Consider the following 23,217-nt stretch of genomic DNA (forward strand, 5'->3'; position numbering starts at 1 on the left):
TTGCAGTGGATGTCCACTTTTACCCAGCAGCCACTGCTTCGATGGCTGTAGGCACCAGCACTCATATCAATTCAGTCTCGACTTCCACTTCAGTGGCTGCACCTCTGTTCAGTCCCCCATTAGTTAACAGTCAGGAGAATGACCAATCGGCTGCCAGATTTCATAAGTAGCTACAGATCAAGGCATCAAGTTCAAGACATCCTCAGATGACCTACCATCTCTTACTATAACCACACCACTATAGCCATGATGAGGAAAATGTCCCCCATAAAGTGGGATAATGCGAGAAAGCATATTTAAATGAATAGTTAAACCTTTTGTGAGGTGCGCTTATTCGCTTTCTTGCTGAGAGATAGATGAGAAGTCATAGTAAAATGGGATTTAAGCATCTTTTGTTAAATGGAACATATGTGGGGAATTTAAAATCCATCCTTCACATTTGGTTGGATCACTCAAAAGTGGGCGTGTTCTTTTCTGCTCTCGACTGTTCACCAAGAAATTTAATTCAATTGCAAAACTCCCCATAATATAATAACATCAAATACATCTGTTTTTGTACAGAATGAGCAAACAAGATACAATATGTTGTATTACTGAGGTATTAGTAGCATATTTTTTTTAACTTTGAACACAGCCAGTCTAGCTGTTTCCACCTGCTTTCAGTCTTTATGTTAAGCTAGGCTAACTGACTCCTGGCTTCAGCTCCATAATTAACACACAGACATTAGAGTGGTGTTGATCTTTTCATCTAACTCTCAGCAACAAGGCGAATAAGAATGCTTCCCAAAATGTTGAACTATTCCCTTTTTAAAAAGTCAAACCATGAGGCTAACATTCTGTATTAGCAACCACACCTTTTTGTGAATGTGTATTTCATAGCTTTAGCACAGCACTTTCTGTATTACTGCCTGTGGTTACATTAATTACTGTCAAGTTACAGTTTGACTGTAGTACAGGCTACTTCTGAATATAACTACTAGTCTTGCTTTATAATATATTTTACTTTTTACATTTATTTTACTACTGAAACATAAAAGAGAACATGTCCTTGTGTAGCATTCATTTTATTATTACTTATATAGGAGTCACATATGTTTCACTGTGATTCATATTGTGTTATTTGTTATGGGTTCAAGTACATTAAGACTTAAATGTGTTGTACAGTATTGACTTATTTAGTGAAACAGCCAAGGATACTTTACTTTGTTTCAGTGACCTGCTCATTCTCTTATATCAAGCTACTTGACTGTTAACACCTTTTTTGAAACCAAAGGGGGGTAAGAGGGGCTGTATCAATAAACATTTAGACAACACAACCAAAGTCCTTAGTGATATTTTTGCATGTAACTCGGATATGGCCTAGGCTACTAGTGTTTCATATGGATAGGTACTGTATATCTTTATGTTTGAATCGCAATATTGTGTTTATGAAAAGCTCTGTGGGACTTACTGTCAACCAAAATGAGACATATCCACCACTATTTGAGAAGGTACAGGTAGTAAGTTAATGTGAGCGCCAGCAAGTATTCAGATACATTACTTAAGTAACAGGAACAATGCAACAATACAAAAATCATGCATTCAATATTTTACTTAAGTAAAAGTACAGAAGCACTATCAGCTAAATAGTATAAGTATCAAAAGTAAAAATACTTATGATTGATGACCCCAGTCAGTGATTGTTATATTTTATTGATTTGTTACCCGCAGCATTTTAATGTTGTAGCCAGTCATAATTGAGCCTTTTTTTTTTTTTAAACTACTTATTAATAGTGTTTGGTAATTTAATCAATAATTTTGCATCATGTTTTAGAGAGAGGATTAATGTGAAAAAGTTAACAAGTAACTATGGCTCTCAAATAAAGTAGTGAAGCACAAATGCAGTAAATGGAAATAGTCAACTAATACCTCAGAAAGTACTTGCACTTTTAAGAGAAGTACAATACTTGGCTAAATGAATTTTGTTACATTCCCCGACTGGTTAATGGATGCCGGAATGACAGAAGTTACTAAATACAGAATAACAACAGAGTTATAGAACTACAACTATAATTTTAAAAATACTGTAAACTACCCCAGAAAAATAAAATCAGAGCTCATTAGGCCGATTAGTAATTTAAAGTTCAATTGACGATTTCCTTGGTTTTGCCTCCGCCTCATTTCGTGGAACATGGAAGTCCAGGTACGGACACCACTTTGTGTTGAGGCACACCAGTTTCTTCAAAGTAGCTGTTTTGACGATATTGAAGCCCGTCTCTCCCCCAAAGGTGCTTGGCTTCCAGTACTCAGGGGAGCAGATGGGGTTTGCCATCAGACCTTTCAGAGAGAAGGGGGCACCCATCTCCACCATACTCTCACCAAATATGGCGTTAGGAAGCGCCTTTTCTAGTAAAAGGCCGGGGTAAAACTCCAAAGCATCTATGTCACCGTAAAGTTCCTCTAAGCCTCTGGCCATTTCCTTGTCATCTATTTTGGAAAAGAGAAATAACACTGGATTAATTTCCTATCTAATTTTAGCTTAAAAATGGCACCAAAAACCCAAACTTGCTGTAAATAAATTACGTAAAAGACAGATAATTACAATATCACTCCAGCTTACCAGTGAAGTCATTAAAAGAGATGTATGGCTTGAGGTTAAACTTCTTCCTGTATTCATTGAAGGACTGCACACGTGCTGCTCGAGACTCTTTGATGACCATTTCTGAGACTGTGAGGAGGCTTTCGTGAGAATTGTGGCCACCACCTATCTGAAAGACAGAAAAATGTTACACCAATGCCTAGAGATAAACTGAAACCTGTGTATTTGAGACATTTTGGGCATTTTGTCAATGACACATACTTTAATTTGAATTTTATCAGCAAATGTTTCACAGGAGGTTTGTATTCATGTTTAATCAAGAGGAGTACTTTATGTTGAAACTTCTTCTGGGATGCATCCCCACATTTGAGCATTAAACCAAAAAGGACTTTCATTAAAATGCATAAGCCCATTTTCCTGAATTTGCAAATACTTTCTTTGCACTCTTGATTTCCAGTCTGAATTCCTATTGGTTACCAAATATCTTTCATATAAATTACATCATCTCGTCTTTACGTGATTTTCAAATACATCTTTATGCAGATGATACTGCTTTATACTTTATTCCTGATTTTATTAAATTAACCATTGATGCACTTTTAATGCACTGCTATATGCTCTTATTATGTTATTATTGATTATTGAATCTGTGCTTAATGCAAATAAAACAAATGGTGTTTATGCTGTTCTCAAAATCAAGGGACGCAAAAATTGTAAATCCCCACTCTTTATACTGAGAGGTTCACAGAATATGAATACAAAGAATACTTTATACCTATGTATTTCTTAAGTCTAGAATAATTAGCTAATGCGTCAATATTAGATTTTATTTACAAAATATTGCTTTTATACTTGGTGATCTAAAAATTAAAACCCAAACTCATTTTTAATAGTCGCCCCATACTGTAAGGCCTGCATGCTGGGTTTTGTTTTTGTTTTTTGTGTCTGCTGTTACAGCATTTCATTTAATTTTCAGTATACATGCAAACAAGGCTTTTCTGTAAAAGAGATTATATTCCCAGCCAACCTACCCTACAAAAAGTATGTGAATAATAATAAAACAAGCAAGTGTAGATTGCATGAAAATGCAAGATAAGATAAATATAAATAGTTATGTCAGTATGACAATGTTAAAAATATGAACACAATCAACAACAACTGGTCATGTCCTTTATATGAAAGAGCAGCTAAACTTTACAAAGCAAAAAACCTACCTGTCCTGCAGGCTGTCGGGAGAAGGAATCCACCAGTTTCTCCACCCCGTAATGCATGAGCAGGGAGGTGTTGTACATAAACTGAGAGTACGGGACGTCATCTCCGTCGATGAGGAAGCTGTCAGGCATCAGTGGGTGCCAGTGGTAGAGGAGGCAGAACTCCAGAGCGATGCGGTTGCTGTACTGGAAACGTGCGTTGAAGAGCAGGGAGGGATCGAACTTCAGCTTCAGCAGGTAACCACTCAGCTGCTGTATGTACTCTTCTATTATGATGTTGATGATCTCCCCTGAGGGATAGAAATAGTGTGTTTTTTCACATCTGGTTGTGGTCATCGATCTTGTCAGTTGATGTCAAACTAAACTCACCAATGATGATGAGTCTGGCGGTCTGGAAGAGCTGCTCATCGTCCCAGGTGGGATGTTCTGCCTTCAGGATGTCACACACTCTGTTATGCTCCCTCAGCCATATGGTGGCGTACATGGTGAGGCCCGGCAGGATGCCAAACAACTCCTGACCAATGGCCAGACGCTTCTCTGGAGGGAAACCTTCAGGATACATCATGTGCACAGGGACTTCAGATACTGTGGGAGGGTACATCTCACCATTTACCAACTGTGAACAAACAAAAATATGTGTAAGCAAAGTTCCTAAGATGCTCTAAAATGTTTTCTAGACCTTTTTTTTCTCTCATGAGCGTTAACAAACACAAAAGTCTTCTCTGAGTTGGCTTTCTTGTGAGTGCAGGTCATGGCTGATTCATTCCATAGTACCATAACATGAAGTCCAACATTTAAAACATTTTTTTTTTGTGCATGTGCAGCCTCGTGCATGATACGAACAGAGACCAACTTCTACAAAACGTTGCTACATAGCACTACTAGTGGTCAAAAACTCCACAGGGTTCCTTTAATGATAAAAGATCAGGAGACAAATCCAAGTACATCACATTATATATTATATTAACAATGGAATCAGTCAGTTAGCAGGAGACTTTAAGTACTGTGTAATCTGACCTCACTCTTTAACATCTGATGCTTATACTGCTCTTGTTGTGGGTGTGCACGTCATCTAAATGCTAAAAATATACAGAAAACTTAACGGCTGGTTTAATACCTGATATTTCAGTTTTCCATCTTTATGAAGTCGGAGTTGAAGCTGTCGCATGAGGTTGTCTCCATATATATTTCCAGCATCTACCTGAAAGAAGAAAAGAGGGAAAATCAATTTATTGTCACTATTGTTTTGAGCTCATGCACCACTGAATAAGCAAACAAACAAACTCTACACCTGTTAGTATGCATCCTACCACGTTCACATTTAGCAGTACACGGTGTAGCCCAACATACAGTGTTTTTTGTGAGGACTTGAATGGAGAATGTCAGGGAGTCTTACCCCGTGTCCCAAAGCCTTGGTGAAGCCCCCTCCCACTTTATGGTTTGTCTTGAAAAACTGGTGAGTGAAGTGCTGGGCCATGAAAGCAAACATCACATTGGTTCCCTGAGGTTCTGGCCGAAATTTGTTTCTCTTAAAGAAACGCTCGGCCAACAATTTGGGATCAGGAAGAACAGGTTTGCCTGTGGACAGACATTTAACAATGTCCTATAATTACCAACAGTAGTAGTTCACAAACTCTTTTGTCTGATGTTCAACCATGTATCCATTACTGTCAGCTAACATTTATCTATTACTGTTAGCTAACATTTCAAGCATTTATCCCTTGATTTTAGCTGTTTAACCTTTTATCCGCTACATTTGGCTTTTCCACCATTTATCATTATTAAGCTTGCAAAGTTTTCAAACTGTTTAGCTATCTGAACTGTTTAATTGCCACTAAGCAAATCGTTTACACTCTGTTCACTTCTTACTTGCTTTTTTCAGTTCACTTAAATTCAATTCAATTTTATTTATATATGTATTTATATGTATCAAATCACAACAAAAGTCATCTCATGACACTTGCAAAAATTTCTATGCTTTCAAATTAGTTGAGCTACTCCTCAACCGATCCACGTACCCTTTGGCAAATACAGAATTAGTAAGGGAATCACTGACCTATCGAGTATCGAGGGTATTTGTGTATGTAGTTGTGTGTCGAATAAAAATTTCAACCTTTAGTTCCCATGGGCAGAGGACAGTCTTCAGGTACAGGAGGCAGGATCCTGGTGTAGTAAGTGAGGTTGTAGTAGGACTCCCAGTTCAGATATCCATACTTGCTGTTGAAGGTCGGAGGGCTTGGAATTAAGTTGGCTCTGACTTTTGAATCATAAAAGCACAGTTCAGCAATGTATTAACTGCATACTTCCATCAATGTTGAGTGAATAAATGTAATATATTAATTTCCCATAAGAGTGTAATATAAGATACATAAATACTGTACATCCATCGATGGCTCCCACAAGTATACCACAAGCATTTTGTACTCAAAATACATGTAATGAAACTGAAAATGTTATTCCTCTCATTAATTAATGAATCATTCTATCAAGTGTCAGAAAATTGTTTTTTTGCTTAATAAATTATGTCAAAATGTAATTGATTATAAACTAATCGATTAATCGACTGATCCTTTCAGAACTACATGGATATAAACCCAACCAGTTTTGTTAAAGCAAGTTTTAATCTGCATTTCGACTGGATTAAATTAGGTCATTTTACATAGACAGATGATAACAGAACAGCTGCATTTTAAATGAAGAGGTCTGAGGTCAGAGGTCTGTTTTTGTATCTTTACATATGACAAACACATTCATTTATCTCTTTTTTTCCCTTTTGCCTACCTGTGAGCACCAGTTTCATCAATGTGTCTCGCAGGAAAGAGTTGTTGACGAGGTTCCAGAACCAGTGGAAGTGGGTGAGGAAGAAGTGAATGATGCTGGGGCTGGGTTTCAACATGAGGCCAACTCCGGTCCAGACCTCCGCTATGGACACAGATTGAATTAAAACAATTCCAATTAAGATTTAAGCAAAGTTTTGATAATAAAAATAAATGTGTTTGATGTCTGACCCCTATGGGTAGCCCAGGTGGCCCCATTTTGATGGGTCCAAGCCAACTTGCTAGCCTACAATCCCAGACTTGTGTTGTTAATTTCTTCTTCATTCCCCAGATGTAGGCGATGATTCGATGATGGAAGGAAACTCCGCTGATACTGACTTTTCACATAATATTCTTTATTTGCATCAAAGATCAGGATCAACAGGCATGCGCATCTTGACCTGTACAGCACCCGTAGCCGAATCAGTACTGCTGCCTCGAACACTGTTCAAACTCGTCTTTTATACATTTAGGCATACAGGGCTCCTACTATAACACACGAGTCTGTAAACTTATGTCTCCCTAGGGTCCCCCAAAACCCCAAAACCGATGATAGACAAGTTATTTGCACAGCAGCCTAGGGGTTAGGAAAAGAGACCTCCATAACTCCTACATACCAAGGAGACCTCATCCAAACAATAATGAATCTTATAATCAGTTGTTCACCTGGAACATTTGCATACGTGGCAACTTTGTACTGTATATCATTTTATGAAAAGACTACTTTTATGATTAGTGTCAAATAATACACATTACTTGGCGACAAGAGGTGAAACAGTCATTGGAAAGAGCCAGTCTAGCTGTTTCCAGTCTTTATGTTAAGCTAAGCTACTTGGCTGCCAGCTGTAGCCTTATATTTATCCATCTTCTCATCTAACTCTCTGCCAGAAAGCAAAAGAAGCGTGTTTGGAGCTTGGATATCTGTGAGGATTTGAACTGGTGCTCCTTTCATCTTTACACAAACACTAAAAAGTAAATTAACTTACGAACAGTGCAGTTTTCCCCGTAGAAGCCAGTGCGGGTGCAGTCACATTCATAGCGATCTGTACCAAATCTCACACAGACTCCTGAGTTCTGACACGGGTAGTAACAACAGGGATTCACTACAAAAAGAGAAAAATATCATCTTTATTTGTGTGTATGTACGGTACCAAATAGTAAAGTTTCTCCAGCTCCACAGGAGTATGAACGGATGCAAGCTGTAAAAAATTCCCATCACTGGCATCATTGATACTTGATTTGTTTTAATTATTGTTTGACACAGACAGACCAGCCTGTCTCACAGCACGACTCTTCTCCCAGGGGAGCCCAGGAGCCAGATTCAAATACTAGCTAGACTGGGAACCACGTATACATTTATTTCCACTCCATGCCTGGATTATGAAGCTTTACATTTACGAACCGCACCGGATTTCAGTGGTGGAAGAAGTACTCAGATCTTTTCAATAAGTAACAATATCACAGTGTAGAAATACTGTTACAAGTAAAAGTCCTGCATTCAAAATTTTACTGTGTTAATTGCTTTAATGTTGAAGCTGGTAAAGGTGGAGCTAATTTTATATACTTTGTATACTCCTGGGTAGCTTGTGAATTTCCCCCAGGATCAATAAAGTTTTATATTAATCTATGATAATACACCATCATTTATTTGTTTATTATTTTGTATTATTAATCTGAATCTGCAAAGTAACTAAAGTTATCAAATAAACGTAGTATTAAGAAAAACAAACAAATATAAGAATAAAGTAGCATAAAATGGAAATACTAGTACCTCGAAGTTGTACTTCAGTACAGACTTTGACAGAGAATGGGGTTTGCATCCAGGCTCCTGACTGTGGTTAGTTTAGCCAACAAAAGCACTTTGGTCAAGGTTAGAGAAAGACTGGTTTTGGTTTTGGTTCAAGTCATGCAAGCAAACAATAAAGTTGATTTTGTTTGGCGTGCCACATTCTGGTGAACCGCCTGCAGGTAAAGTTCGGCACATAGCAGGCAAGTCCCATGATGGATCTCCTTACAATAAAATAAATGTTTTAGCATAAAATGTAGGCTACTAGTTACAAATAATTTCGTAAACTTTCTTTCCATCAACAACTATTTTGATGCTTCCTTTAATGCTTTTCTTTCTTTTTAAACCAGGAATGCCCCTAATAAAATTCTTAAATCAGCCATCAGTTCATCAGTTTAAGGGATAAAACTATTTAAAATCCCTTAGACCTCTCATAACATATTATCTCATAACAACAGTTAATATTTCTTCACAATATTTTGAGACAAAACACTACAAACTATGGTAAACCTGTTACAGTCCAAGTAATTGTAAAGTTGAAGACGTTAACCTGCTTACCAACACTGGAGTCACCAGCACATGATGAGCTCTTCAGCAGCAACAGGATCCAGATGCATAAAATGCTAAACCCTGAATAACAATAACAACAACAACAACAATGTTTCTGTAATTGAATAAAAACATCAGCAATCATTTAAAAAACAAAAAAACAAGCTTAGTCAAAGAACTCACCTCTCATGGCTCTCAGGATACACCTCTGTCTCAGTGTGTGGTGAGCTCCAGAATACAGTTGGTCTGTTTGAATAAGAATAACACTCATAATATACCCGGGACACATAATGATATTTGGTTATTTCACATAAAAATTGGGATGTGCAAAATTTTTATCGCCTACTAATGGTGCTATTTTAATAGTGTTCCAGATATTCAAAGTAGCTTAGCAGCCTCAGAAACACCAAGCAGACAGCAAAATGTTGAGAAGAAAAACCAACAATTGGGTTGGTTTGCGTACAGTTGTAGTAAGTTCAAAGGTCTCACCTTTTGTTCCCATGGCCAAAGCACAGTCCTCAGGTGTAGGAGGGAGGATCCTGGTGTAGTAGATGAGGTTGTAGACCAGTTCAGATAGTCCTAACCTTATTTTTCACAATCTAGGGTGTAGGTTTGGCATTGGTGGAGAGTAACTATGTACATTTATTGAAGTACTGTATTTCTGTACTTATTTTAGTATAGTATTTCAATTTTGAAATAAAATAAAATTGGAGTGAACAAAAAAGGATTTTGAAAAGGGAAGAATATATTGACTACATCTGAGAATAATTAAATGTAACCAAGTTCAGTAATTAAGAGACAAAAGTTGTTATGATGCCGTTAAACAAACATGGCTCCTCGTGGCTTCATGTTCTCCTTTTATTCTACTGTCATGTAGAATTTTATTTAGATGATCAGATTTTACAGCTTTTTCTTCTTCATGAGGTGGAAATAAAGGGATATATAAACACATATGTCCAAACTGAGCTCTTCAAGGCCAATAGAGGAAAGTTTTTCATGTTTAAAAACAGTGTATCATCATACATTTTACACATTTTTTAAGGACAAGTCTGTAAATTCTCATCACTGGTCTTATTGATACTGAATTTGTTTGCATACGCAGACAGGCCAACACGTTTGACATCATGACTCTCCTCGAGGTGCGCCAGATTCAAATATTAGATAGTCCTCGCTTCAAATATATTCAAATTTAGCTCCATATTGCAGAATTTAGCATTGAGATTCACCCCTAGCATGAATTTCTTGTTGCATAAATTACTTTAGGAATTTCCATGGCAGTAGGTGAAAAGGAAAAAGGATTATAAACACAGGCTGAAAATCTGCAATCTAGCATCGGAATAACCCCAAAGTGATGCACTGCTATATCACTGCTAAGTGAACATTGGTAGACATGCAACAGTTAAAACAATATAGCCCACAGAGGTCAGTACAACTATGCTTTTCTGCCATTAACCCTTTCATGCATGAATTATGACAGCCTCAGTTAGGATTTTTTTCCTAAGTGTTTTTATTTCTCTTTAGGCATGAAAAAAACAATTTAACTTCATTTTTTTCAAACGCTAATTTTTCAAAGTTCTTCACATGTCCACTCGGGTGGACAGCATGCGTTTGAGTTTTCAACTGAAGAAATATGTATTTAACACACCAATGAATAAAATGGAAATTTTAACAATTGTATTACTCCTTAGTTGTTACTTGATGTTACCAAATTTTATTTACCTGCAAGGGTCTCCTACTATAGAAGGATTGGCAAATTATTCCTGAGCTGCTCAGCATTTCTGGCCTTCCGCTGGCCATCTTGGTTTTGAGACATTTGTGTTGCGCTTACAATGGCTGGCCAGTGAGTGGCAGTGTATGGGATGACGCACTAGCGTCCACTGTGGTGGTTGATGTGCAACTATACCATTAAAACCCATGCATATACAAGAAAGCTTTTGAATAGCTGTCCACTGTAGTGACCACTATGCGTGAAAGGGTTAAAGACATTAGTGTTTCATGCAATTAATATTTTATCATAAAATAAATAATTAGCCCAGAACAGTAATTATAATCTAGCACAAAATATAGATTTAAATTAGATGTGCCTTTACAAAAATGAGGGGACAGTAATAAATTCTAAACTCCTAATTTGAACCATAATGAATTCACCTTAAACACCAGAGTTACATGTAACTTACACATGATTTAAAGAATGGTACTATCTGTTGTTCATACTGTACAGTACAGTGTTCAGTATGGGTGGCCCTATGACTTAGCAGTTTTGGTGTCATGCTCTAACTCCAACAAATATAAAGTTGTAACCACTCAATTCACACATGAAACAGAGAAGTAACCCTGTGTGAGCACTTTCCTCACACATAAAAGGTGATACACCGCCCTCTGCATCCTGTCAGTAAGTCATTGTGAGAACTCAGACACATTACATTTAGCCACTGAGTGACCTGCTATGAGCTTAATGCTAATGTCAACATGCTAAGAGCAGGTATAATATTCACCATCTTAGTTTAGTGTGTTAGCATGCTAACACTAGCTAATTAGCACTAAGCACAAAGTACAGCTGAGGCTGCTGGGAATGTGCTTAGTTTTATATGTATTTCATCATAAACCAAAGTATTAGACAAATAAAAATTTAGATAAAAAGTTAAGGGATCACCAAAGTTGTTATAGTTTATCCTCAGGGAAATGTGAATGTCTGTTTTCATGGCAATCCATCCTTTCAATATAAACCTCATGGTGGTGCTAGAGGAAAAGCATGGGGATCACCTATTAGGATGCATCCTCTGGGCCCCAGTGGCTGTCAGCCTCATGGTGGTGCTAAAGGAAGAGTATAGTAAATAGGATTCATCATCTGGGGGCCATGAATATCAGTACAAAAATTAATAACAATTAATTTAATAGTTGTTCTTAGCATAGCTAAGAAATGTATACAAATTAAAAAAGTAATGAAAACCTGTAATGATTGTATATCATGTAATGCTATTTTGTGTTGTTATTACATATAGATTGACATATCTTGTGATACAAACTATTTTTACTGTGTATGAAAAAAGTAAGGATGCACACAGACACACACAAACATGGGTTTATACAACTGAAGCCCCAGTGGGCTCGAGGTAACCCACCACTACAGAGGCCTTGGTTGAATTCCTAGCAGTGGTGTGTCAGAGTTAGCAGATGGGAAGCCTGTGAGGGATCTAGAATCCAACTGGTTTGGTGAGCACCCCTTTCTCATGCAGATGTGCTCTTGAGCAAAGCACTCAACAACCCAAACCACTCCAACAGAGCTGCTCAGTGGCCAATTAGTTACTTTTATTTTCACATTTTAACCTTGTCATTTGTACAGATAATAAAGATTCATGAAATTTTAAACAAAATGAGATGCATTTCTACTAATACGTAACAAAGATAACTGACTGCTGATCATTATTTCTTATATTTCATTTGCTATTTCTTACTTTGGCAATTTAGGCAGTAATGTTAGGTGTTTTTGGTTTATAATTTTCAAGAAGATATAGTGATGTAATAGAAAAAAGAAAATAGAAACTACGTGATTTGTCAGCTGTATCTTCAGGAGGTAGACCTGCTTAAATATACAACATGTCATTCACTGCAGACCAATGAAAATAAACAATGAATTAGCATGTAGTATCACTTTCAACAGCAACAAATCCAATCTGAGTGAGGTTATGACAAAATTTAAAGAGGGAACTATAGTATGTCATCTTCCACAGCCAGTATAGTAACTGATTTTGATTAATGAAATTATCACCAGGTGAATATTCATTAACCCATAAGAACCCATGGTGACACCAGTGTAACACACACTTCAAAGGCCCCAGAATCTTCCTTATACAGCTTTGTGCTTGATCTCAACTCATTAAGTCCCTAAGCGACATATACGTAACATCCTGGTGTGGTGGTCATGTCACAGTCATGTGGTCGGGACCTTTTCAAAATGGTGGTGTGACATGTAAACACAAGTGAAGGAAGCAACTAATTTCAAAAAGCCTGTATTTTGATACTAAAGGTAAGTTAAAACCCATTTAACGATTCTAATACTTTAATAGTGTGTCCTGTATACAGTCAACCTGTTTTGACCATATTTCTTGAACAAATTCATATAAAACAATAAAACAAGTAAATTTACCATAATCGCCCAATGTAACGTATATGTACCATCGCAGATCTTTGACATTAAGGGGTAGTATAAAAAAAACCCATCAGAAATGTCTTCAATGTGGTCCACTTGGTCTGTGGTGTATTCCCCATAATTTTCCTTTAAGGGGAAATGGGTCTGGGTTCTTATGGGTTAAAGTTCAGTAGATGATTTCCTTGGTTCTGCTTCCCCCTCATTTCGTGCAACATGGAAGTCCACGTATGGACACCACTTTGTGTTGAGGCACACCAGTCTCCTCAAAGTGGAAGTTTTGACGATATTGAAGCCCGTCTCTCCCCCAAAGGTGCTTGGCTTCCAGTACTCAGGGGAGCAGATGGGATTTCCCATCAGGCCTTTCAGAGAGAAGGGAGCACCCATCTCCACCATACTCTCACCAAATATGGCGTTAGGACGCACTTTCTCCATCAGGACACCGGGGTAGAGCTCCAAAGCATCTATGTCACCATAGAGTTCTTCTAAACCTCTGGCCATTTCTCTGTCATCTGTTTGGAAAAAAAGCTGTTTATTAACTTGTTGTTAACCCTACCCTTACTATTATCTTGTCATGTTACACTATAGACTGTATGTGTGACACAGTGATTTTTCATTAAATTAAATGTCTCAATAACTACGGGACATTCATGGTGCCCAGAGGATGTAGCTCTCTGACTCTAGCGCCCCCATGAGGTTGATATTTGCAGTTTTGAGTGAAACGTCTCAACAACTACTCAATGGATGCCATGAAAGTTTGTACACAGATTCATGTCACTCTCAGGATGAATTCTAATAACTAAATACCTGCATAACAAATGACATCCCATCAGCCTCAGCTATACTTTGTTTTTAGTGCTAATTACCAAATGTTAGCATGCTAACAAGCTAAACTAAGATCGTGAACATGGTAAACATTATACCTGCTAAACACATAAATTGTGAGCATGCTGATGTTTGCATTTAGTTCAAAGCACAGCTGTGCCCAAGTGCAGCCCTGACAGAGAGAAATAGTATTAAATAGTTACTAAATCAGACTGCAAACCGCTTTAGCTTCAGTTCTCCTTAGAACGGTTTGCAGACTGTAGGAAGTGGCTGAGTAAAAGGACATCTATGCCACCTTGTTTAGCCTGCTGCCACTTTGACCTGGACAGATAATGAATTATACGTAGCAACTTGATTCTTATACGTAGCAACTTGATTCTTAGGAAAGTTTTAGGATCTGGTAACAAAAAAAGAAAAATCAGTATATTAGGTTATTCATTCTTCCAGTGTTGCAGATACAAAATGATGTAAATGTTGCAGTTTACCATACGTTTGCTCAGTTCATGAATGATGTGAAGGAATTTCAGGCAAGTGCAAAGAAAGTGGACTTGGCAAAGGGTGCAGTACAGTTTGTGAGAGCTATACATAATTTTCTCACAAAAGCAAAATTATTACTTCATATCTGCAATAATAATGTTGTCAAAACTACCAGTTATGATGTAACTCTAGTTAAGTTTGAAGTCAAAAGTGCAAATGCTTACCAGTAAATTCATAAAAAGAGGTGTATGGCTTTAGGTTAAACTTCTTCCTGTATTCATTAAAGGGCTGCACACGGGCTCCTCGAGACTCTTTGATGACCATTTCTGCCACTTTGAGCACCACTTCATGAAAGTTCTGACCTCCACCAATCTGAAACACAGACAAAAAAGTTACTACAGATAAACATTACTTTATTGCTTTACTGTTCAGTAACACCAACAGCCAGATAACAAACTGTGAGAGGTTCTCAGCAAACAGAAATGACACTTTGCATGCACATGATACTGAGAATATTATCTCTCATTTGATTTTAGGAAGTGGTTGTGATGCGGTGTAGAGGTTATAAATACATGTCATGTCTAACATTTCAATATCAGTGTGGTCTGCACGAGAGGTCCCTCATAGTAATTTGATATTTCGTGAACCCCTGATATGTGATAAATGAAGCAGAAGAGTCAAAGTGTTTTCAAGTATAGTATGCTCTGTCTTTATTCTAGGTTTATTGTATAGTGACTATTTGTCCCTAATCTTTAAAGGGTTAAAGGCGGCATATCACTGATGACATCCTCCTAATGCCACCATTTCAGAGTCAAAGATAGATTATCAGGAACAAGCTCAGCTTCCTTCATAGCATCTCCTGTTGTTCATTTTATCTGTTTTTACTGTGATAGATATCGGCCTGATGAGTCAGAAAATTTACATTTTAATCAACTGTTTTGCAGTGATGGCACAGATATGATTCATTTACCTGTAAGTGTTAAATATTCATTTTGCTGAATCACATCCAGTCATCATAAACTCTCAGTGGCAGAAGAAGTATTCAGATCCTTTACTTACTTACTGTAATGTATAAATACACTAATACAACTAAAAGTGCTATTTCAGTACATATAATCAGCAAAATGTACTTTAAGTATCAAAAGTAAAAGAACTTGATATGCAGAAAAATGGCCCTAACTGACATGTTATTATGAATGATGTTGGAAACCACTGGTTTTTATAAGATGGGTTCTTATATAAAATCTTAATCTGAAAAGAAACTATTAACTATAACTGACAGATAAATGAGTTGTGTAAAAAGAAGTTTGCCTTGGAAATGTAGTGAAGTGGAAGTATAAAATTAAATGTAAAGTACCTCAAGAGTGTATATAAGTGCAATACTGTCACAATACTGTTACAATACTGTAATGTCCCTGGTTACTTTCTACCACTTCACATCTAAAAAACTATACTTACAAGACTGCTGCTGCATTTGTACACTGGATTCTTGTATACAGTCAGTAGATGGTACTTATCTACCTGTCCTGCAGGCTGTCGGGAGAAGGCATCCACCAGTTTCTCCACCCCGTAATGCATGAGCAGGGAGGTGTTGTAAATAAACTGAGAGTATGGGACGTCATCTCCGTCGATGAGGAAGCTGTCAGGCATCAGCGGGTGCCAGTGGTAGAGGAGGCAGAACTCCAGAGCAATGCGGTTGCTGTACTGGAAACGTGCGTTGAAGAGCAGGGAGGGATCGAACTTCAGCTTCAGCAGGTAACCACTCAGCTGCTGCACGTACTCTTCTATTATGATGTTGATGATCTCCCCTGAGGGACAAAAATAAAGTCACACACTAAGCCAAACGTTATCAAAGTAAAACACATTTAAAGAAGCTTCAAGATGGAAATTTGAGCTGTTAATTTGTTAAAACAATTGGAGCTGCAATGATAGTTTCAGGTTCTCAAATGTGAGAATTTGCTGCTTAAATGACAGTAAATGGAATATTATCGAGATTTGAACTATTGGTCAGACAAAACAAGACACTTGAAGAAGTCACTTTGGTTTCCTAATGTTTTATACACCAAGCAATTAATCGATTAATCTAGAAAATAATTGGCAGATAAATTAATAACAAAAATAATCATTAGTTTCAGCCTTAGAAGCAACTGCTTGGTTGCAAGACAGGGATTGGACAGAATAAAATAAACAGGAATTCTTTGCAAAATCATGCAATCACTACTACAAATTACCATAAAGTCGAATCAGCACCTATTGTGTTGCGAAATATTGAACATTATAAGCCTCATAAAGTTATTATTTATTTCATTGTATCGCATAGCATTACACTGAAAAGTGTTCCTGTTATTTGGTCCACTCCCTAAATGTCATGGCAGCTTTGGTACTCCAGGGATGTCTGCACCTGCAACTATTTACAGTACAGTACAAAAACAAATGTGAAGTGGGTCTATATGATGGTCTGCTGCATCAAGAATATACCAAGAATATATCATTCTGTCCCAGAGAAAGATGATTTGCCAATACTGACACAAACTTGTGACTTTAACTGTGTATGTGTGCTCCTGAGGCCCTCACCTATGATGATGAGTCTGGCGGTCTGGAAGAGCTGCTCATCGTCCCAGGTGGGATGTTCTGCCTTCAGGATGTCACACACTCTGTTATGCTCCCTCAGCCATATGGTGGCGTACATGGTGAGGCCCGGCAGGATGCCAAACAACTCCTGACCGATGGCCAGACGCTTTTCTGGAGGGGAACCTTCAGGATACACCATGTGCACAGGGACTTCAGATACTGTGGGAGGGTACATCTCACCATTTACTAACTGTGAACAAACAAAAACAGTAATCCACATGTGAGAGAAGAATTTTGATTTTCAGTTTTTCAGGTATTCAAAAGCTTAAATTCCATGCTATTTGTAAAAGTCAAAAGTGCTTCAGATCAGACATGTTATTTATGAAACAATATCCTCCAGCGTAGTGGCTTTTAGATAAAGATGCTTTGAGGAAGTTTCCTCTCAAACCCTGATATGTCAAAGGCGAGATAACAGGCTGTCAGTTGCCAGCAAAGGGAGTGATTGTCTCTCTTTAATCAGTTTATCATCATTATTACTGCTATCTGGAAAATGTACCATAACATTCTCAGAAGTTAGTTACCCAACACATTTAGAAATATATTGTGTAATAACATTCGTACAGAGTTATTAGATTGTCATTCAAAACCATATTAACTACTTTTTACTATCATAACTGATATTTCAAATATTAATGGACCTAATTACTTAGTAGGAGAGGTAAATAAAAATGTGGCACTTTTAGAAGTGTCATTATGTAACTTGAAAGTCCTTATTTACAGGAATAGTTTGACATTTTCGGAAATGCGTCTTCTTGTCGAGAGTTAGATAAGAAGATCGATGCCACTCTCAAGTTTGCACGGTAAGTATGACGCTACAGCCAGCAGATGGTTAGCTTAGTTTAGCATAAAGACTGGAAACAGGGGGAAACAGTTAGCCTGGCTCTTTCCAAAGGTAACAAAACCCCCTAATCATAACCTTTAAAGCTCACTAATGAACATGTCATATATTTGTTTAATCCATACAAAAAAAAATCTTAAACTAAACTAAGTTTAACACTTTTAAGCTAGCTGGCTCTGGCTACATATTAACTTACATACATACATAGGAATAGTTTGACATTTTGGGACAAATGCTTATTCACTTTCTAGCCAAGACTTAGCTTCGTCAAGAAATAGTCTCACCACTCCTTCTAAAACAACAAAGTATAACTTTTACTTTTACACTGTTTTTGTAATGCTTAAACAAATGAGATGCAAATTCATTGTTTGTTACCTTCAGACAGAGCTTGGCTAGCTGTTTCTCCCTGTTTCCAGTCTTTATGCTAAGCTAAGCTAACAGGCTGCTGGCTCTTGCTATGTATTTACAGCACAGACATGTGAGTTATATCGATCTTCTCATCGAACTGTTGGCAATAAAGCAAATAAGCTATTTCTTTGTTACCTGATATTTCAGCTTTCCATCTTTATGAAGCCGGAGTTGAAGCTGTCGCATGAGGTTGTCTCCGTAGATATTACTCGCATCTACCTGGTGAGTATGAGAAAAATACATTGGCAATAAATTCAAAAGTCAAACCCATTCACAACCATCAAATTATGAAACACATGTTTAATTCTCAACTGATTTAATTGATTACTTGTTTAATTATGATTCAATTCTGGTTGCAGCTGACTGCTGTATGTATCTCACCCCATGTCCTAAAGCCTTGGTGAAGCCCCCTTGAACTTCATGGTTTGTCTTGAAAAACTGGTGGGTGAAGTGTTGGGCCATGAAGGCAAACATCAGATTGGTTCCCTGAGGGTCCGGCCTAAATTTCTTTCTCTTAAAAAACCTATCAGCCAACACTTTGGGATCAGGAAGAACAGGTTTACCTGAAGAGAAAGAAACATGTCAAGACTTCCTCAGAGGCACAGTCGTCTCAGTGTAGTAGTGTACTGTAGGTCTCACCTTTAGTTCCCATGGGCAAAGGACAGTCTTCTGGTACAGGAGGGAGGAGCCGGGTATAGTAGGAGATGTTGTAGTAGGCCTCCCAGCTGAGGTATCCATATTTGGTGTTGTAGGTCGGAGGGCTTGGAATAAGTTCGCTTCTGACTTTGGGAGAAGATGACAGTATGTAGATTAGTACAAATTCCTTTTTTCCATGTTTGACTCTGCTCTCTGTCTAAGTTTGCTTGCAAGGAATACAACAGCCCAAAGCAAGAGCATGCAACTTGATTTAAATAAATATTCAGTAAAGGAAGTCTTAATGCTCATTTAAGTCAAGTGAGTCAGTTCCTTCTGTGGGCTCAAATCATCTTTTACAGTCACAAATATGGTCTTCCACACTCTCAAAACGTGTTTTACATCAAGAAAAAAACTCTCTGTGCAGCAATATATTTATCCAAATGTGTCTCCACCTCTAAATACATCAATTCTGATAAAACCAAAACTCCCGCCAGTATCCAAATATATACATATTGTGACCATAAATAACAGAGAGGAACTGACGCAAATGATGCTGATTTATCTGCTGTGTGATTCTGCTGATTGAGGGACTTGTTTGGGGGTTTACCTTTAAATGTTTCACCTACCTGTAAGCACTAATCTCATGAATGTGTCTTGCAGGAAAGAGCTGTTGACGAAGTCCCAGAACCACTCGAAATGGGTGAGGATGAAGTGAACCACCGTAGGACTGGGCTTCAGCATGAGACGAACTCTGGTCCAGAACTCCGCTACACACAAGGATCAAGAATGACTATATTTTGTACCAGCTCTAATAAAGCAACCTTTGTACGGGGATTTATAAGTTGTGACTAATGGCCTTATTAACGGTCAATAATTCATTTATATTATAAAAAAAAAACTCTTGTGTCTGATCCTCCTCCAAAAGGACAGTTGCTTTATGTTTTTAGCTCTTTAGTTTATAAGATGGTAGAGGGTTAGGCTCCTCCAATGGACTGTTTGACCTCTGACCTTCTGGAAAAGAGCTGCAGGGTATGTGGATCAAATGGCACTCAAGCTCACAGGGGTACTTGGGAGGTTGACCAGACTTTTACTTGGAGGACACTTGTGCTGTGCCTTCAACAACACGCAGATTTATGTCGAAAATGCCCATTTTGCTGTACTTACGAACAGTGCAGTTGTCTCCATAGAAGCCAGTGCGAGTGCAGTCACATTGGTAGCGCTCTGTGCCAAATCTCACACAAACTCCTGAGTTCTGGCACGGGTAGTAACAACAGGGATTCACTGCAAACGAAGAAAAAGATCTTGCTCTGTATGAACGAATAATTGGTATAATGTAGCCCCTGCTAAAGTAATAGTAAGTAGTATTAGTAAAGATGGTGTAACGACTCAGAGCGATACTGAAGCAACCTCAGACAAACACAGACAACCTGAAAGTGAATTAATTTGCATATAAGTGTGTGTGTTTGAGCAAGTAGGCTTGATAAAGATTACAAAGTGTATTGCGTATATATTTTTGACACAGAATACAGTCTCTTCACAGGAAATGGTAAACTAAATTATGACTTCATTGCTGCTGCCTACCACCTCCCCATGTCTTTAACACTCTGCGCCGTTATAACATGACTTCCTGTCCTCCGGTCATACTTGCAGAAGTTCAATGAGATAATGAGACACTGCCGCTTTTTAGCTGTGAATGAGAGGATAGATAAGCATGCACACCCTGCAGGAACAACAAATAGTTTCTAAAAGGAGAGAGTGTATGAAAGCATGCATGTTGTTGATGTTATGTAGGTCTACCAGGGAAGCCCAGGAAGCAGATGCGTTAAACAGATCCAATCCAAGTCAGAAATATTTACATTTAGTTACATTTAGGCTGAATAACATGCATAGAAAGAAAGGGGGAAGTGCCTGACTATTTAAGTGCTGCATATTTCTGTTAAATTTCAAGTAATTCATTCTGCTGTGCTTCTGTTGACCTATACCTGGAAATAAAAAATAAAAAGCTGCCTCAAGTATAAGGTGGCAAATCTGTCACCTTCTTTAAAGACTGAACAGCACCAAATACGCAAAAGTATGCAGCATCTATTTTCAGGCACTCTTTCACCCGTTTTAAAGGCTGAAAAACATTATTAGCAATAACCTCTTATATTTCCAAGCAACAGCAATCCCTTCGGTCACACGTTACAGAATATGGTGTAACACCGGCACCAAAAATATATACAGTATCTCAGTTTTGTGCTTTAAGCTTTAAAAAAAAACAAAGAAAGAACTACGTATCATCATGAAATACACTGTTATTATCAAAAAAACAGCTCACCAACACTTGAGTCATCAGCACACGATGAGCTCTGCAGCAGCAACAGGTGGGTAAACACCCAGATGGAGAAGATGCTAAACTCTATAAAAATTAATAACATTTAAATATCGAAATCGAATTCAGTCGGGAGGGTTAATCAAATTATTTTAACACTCACCTTTCATGATTCCCACACTTGGTTTGTTCTGTGAGGAGTAGAAATTAAATTATATTTTGCTCACTGTGTTATTCTGAGTCTAGAAAATAATTTGAGAGACAGGGGTCGGCTACTCTCTCCATAACAACCCTCAGGTCTACTGATATGTTCTAACTGGGTTTATAACAGATATAAAAAGGGCGGTAACACAGTTTCCTCTACTTCCTCCCTTTAGTCTTCAAGAGATTTTAAAGAAACTGCAATTGGCACCAAATAATTTTGATTTGATCATTTAATAACCAGAACTTGTGGGCAAATTGTTCTCAGGATGTTTGAATCCGTCTAGTGGACATTTTATTCAGAGTTAACAGTTTTGTCTTCAAATGAACATTATTATTGTGTCACTCAAATCATTACAATGAAAGGAAACAAAAACAGGGTGATGCTTCAGGAAAAGTTCAAAGTGCTCTATCTCCACCTGCTGGCAGATTAATATAACATCCAGGCCATACTTCTTTGAATAATTCAGTTTCAAATTGAATTAATCAAAAGCAAGGGAGTTTCAATAAATGGTCTAGTGCACCAGTAACTAAACTTGTCAGATAAATGTAGTGCAGTAAAAAGTACAACATTTCCCTATGAAGTGTAGTAGAGTAAACGTGTTAAGTAGCACAAAATGGAAATACTCAAGTACCTCAGAATTGTACCTAAGTACAGTATGTAAATGTACTTTCCTCCACTGGTTCCTAGTATTTTTTATTTGTGTTTTTGGGAATATGGGATGAAGAGACACAAGTGCAGGAACAAAGAGACAGTCTTCTTTTAACAATGAACCAAACAATGCAGCTGAGTTGTTCTGATCTTTGATAATATCCCACAGAGACAATAATCTGAGCCAAACCAATTTGAGATTTTTGCCTGTTGAAGTAACGCTCCTACATAATTTCCTGCATACTGTAGCAATTTTAGGACTAGCTTGTCCACACAGAGATAAGTGAAATCTTGACCAAAACATGTTCAGACAATTCTTTCAAACTTTGCAGGACTTGCCTCAGCTCTCTCTGAAGATGCAGCTTATGTTACCAGATATGTTTTTCCAACTAATAACAAGTTCAGCTTCTTGTCACTTTGAGACCATATTGTCTTTTCTGCCTGTGTTATAGGGCGTGTTTGTGTGCGGCCCTGAGGTTTTAGACGATCAAGCTGATCCAATATGCTCCCAAAACTATATTGGACATCTTTTCCTCAAAAAAGAGATTTTTCTTGAAAGATATTCTGAAACAACTATTACTTTAAAAATCTTTAACATGTTTGAGAATATGATTTTTTTAGGACAACTTAAAGCTAAATTAACCCTTTCATGCATGAATTATGACAGCCTCAGTCAGGATTTTTTTCCTAAGTGTTTTTATTTCTCTTTAGGCATGAAAAAAACAATTGAACTTCATTTTTTTCAAACGCTAATTTTTCAAAGTTCTTCACATGTCCACTCGGGTGGACAGCATGCGTTTGAGTTTTCAACTGAAGAAATATGTATTTAACACACCAATGAATAAAATGGAAATTTTAACAATTGTATTACTCCTTAGTTGTTACTTGATGTTACCAAATTTTATTTACCTGCAAGGGTCTCCTACTATAGAAGGATTGGCAAGTTATTCCTGAGCTGCTCAGCATTTCTGGCCTTCCGCTGGCCATCTTGGTTTTGAGACATTTGTGTTGCGCTTACAATGGCTGGCCAGTGAGTGGCAGTGTATGGGATGACGCACTAGCGTCCACTGTGGTGGTTGATGTGCAACTATACCATTAAAACCCATGCATATACAAGAAAGCTTTTGAATAGCTGTCCACTGTAGTGACCA

The 23,217-nt window shown here is 37.6% G+C and overlaps 2 protein-coding genes across 2 annotated transcripts; both read right to left on the reverse strand.

Annotated features, from left to right (window-relative positions):
• Positions 1 to 2,033: 2,033 nt before the first annotated feature.
• LOC139283603 (prostaglandin G/H synthase 1-like) lies at positions 2,034 to 9,141 on the reverse strand. Its single transcript, XM_070903596.1, has 11 exons — positions 9,124 to 9,141; positions 8,950 to 9,021; positions 7,592 to 7,708; positions 6,571 to 6,711; positions 5,903 to 6,046; positions 5,186 to 5,367; positions 4,907 to 4,990; positions 4,159 to 4,405; positions 3,793 to 4,079; positions 2,600 to 2,747; positions 2,034 to 2,466 (listed from the first exon to the last, which is right to left on the reverse strand). Exons 1-11 carry the CDS (start codon positions 9,128 to 9,130, stop codon positions 2,117 to 2,119), a joined length of 1,779 nt encoding a protein of 592 aa, XP_070759697.1. The 5' UTR covers positions 9,131 to 9,141; the 3' UTR covers positions 2,034 to 2,116.
• Positions 9,142 to 13,095: 3,954 nt separating this feature from the next.
• Positions 13,096 to 21,453, reverse strand: LOC139283599 (prostaglandin G/H synthase 1-like). The gene is made up of 11 exons (XM_070903592.1): positions 21,377 to 21,453; positions 21,220 to 21,300; positions 20,067 to 20,183; positions 19,529 to 19,669; positions 18,906 to 19,049; positions 18,648 to 18,829; positions 18,402 to 18,485; positions 16,964 to 17,210; positions 15,911 to 16,197; positions 14,614 to 14,761; positions 13,096 to 13,599 (listed from the first exon to the last, which is right to left on the reverse strand). Exons 1-11 carry the CDS (start codon positions 21,381 to 21,383, stop codon positions 13,250 to 13,252), a joined length of 1,788 nt encoding a protein of 595 aa, XP_070759693.1. The 5' UTR covers positions 21,384 to 21,453; the 3' UTR covers positions 13,096 to 13,249.
• Between the last annotated feature and the right edge of the window lie 1,764 nt (positions 21,454 to 23,217).

This window comes from Enoplosus armatus, chromosome 4 (assembly GCF_043641665.1).
Source record: "Enoplosus armatus isolate fEnoArm2 chromosome 4, fEnoArm2.hap1, whole genome shotgun sequence".
NCBI lineage: Eukaryota > Metazoa > Chordata > Actinopteri > Centrarchiformes > Enoplosidae > Enoplosus > Enoplosus armatus.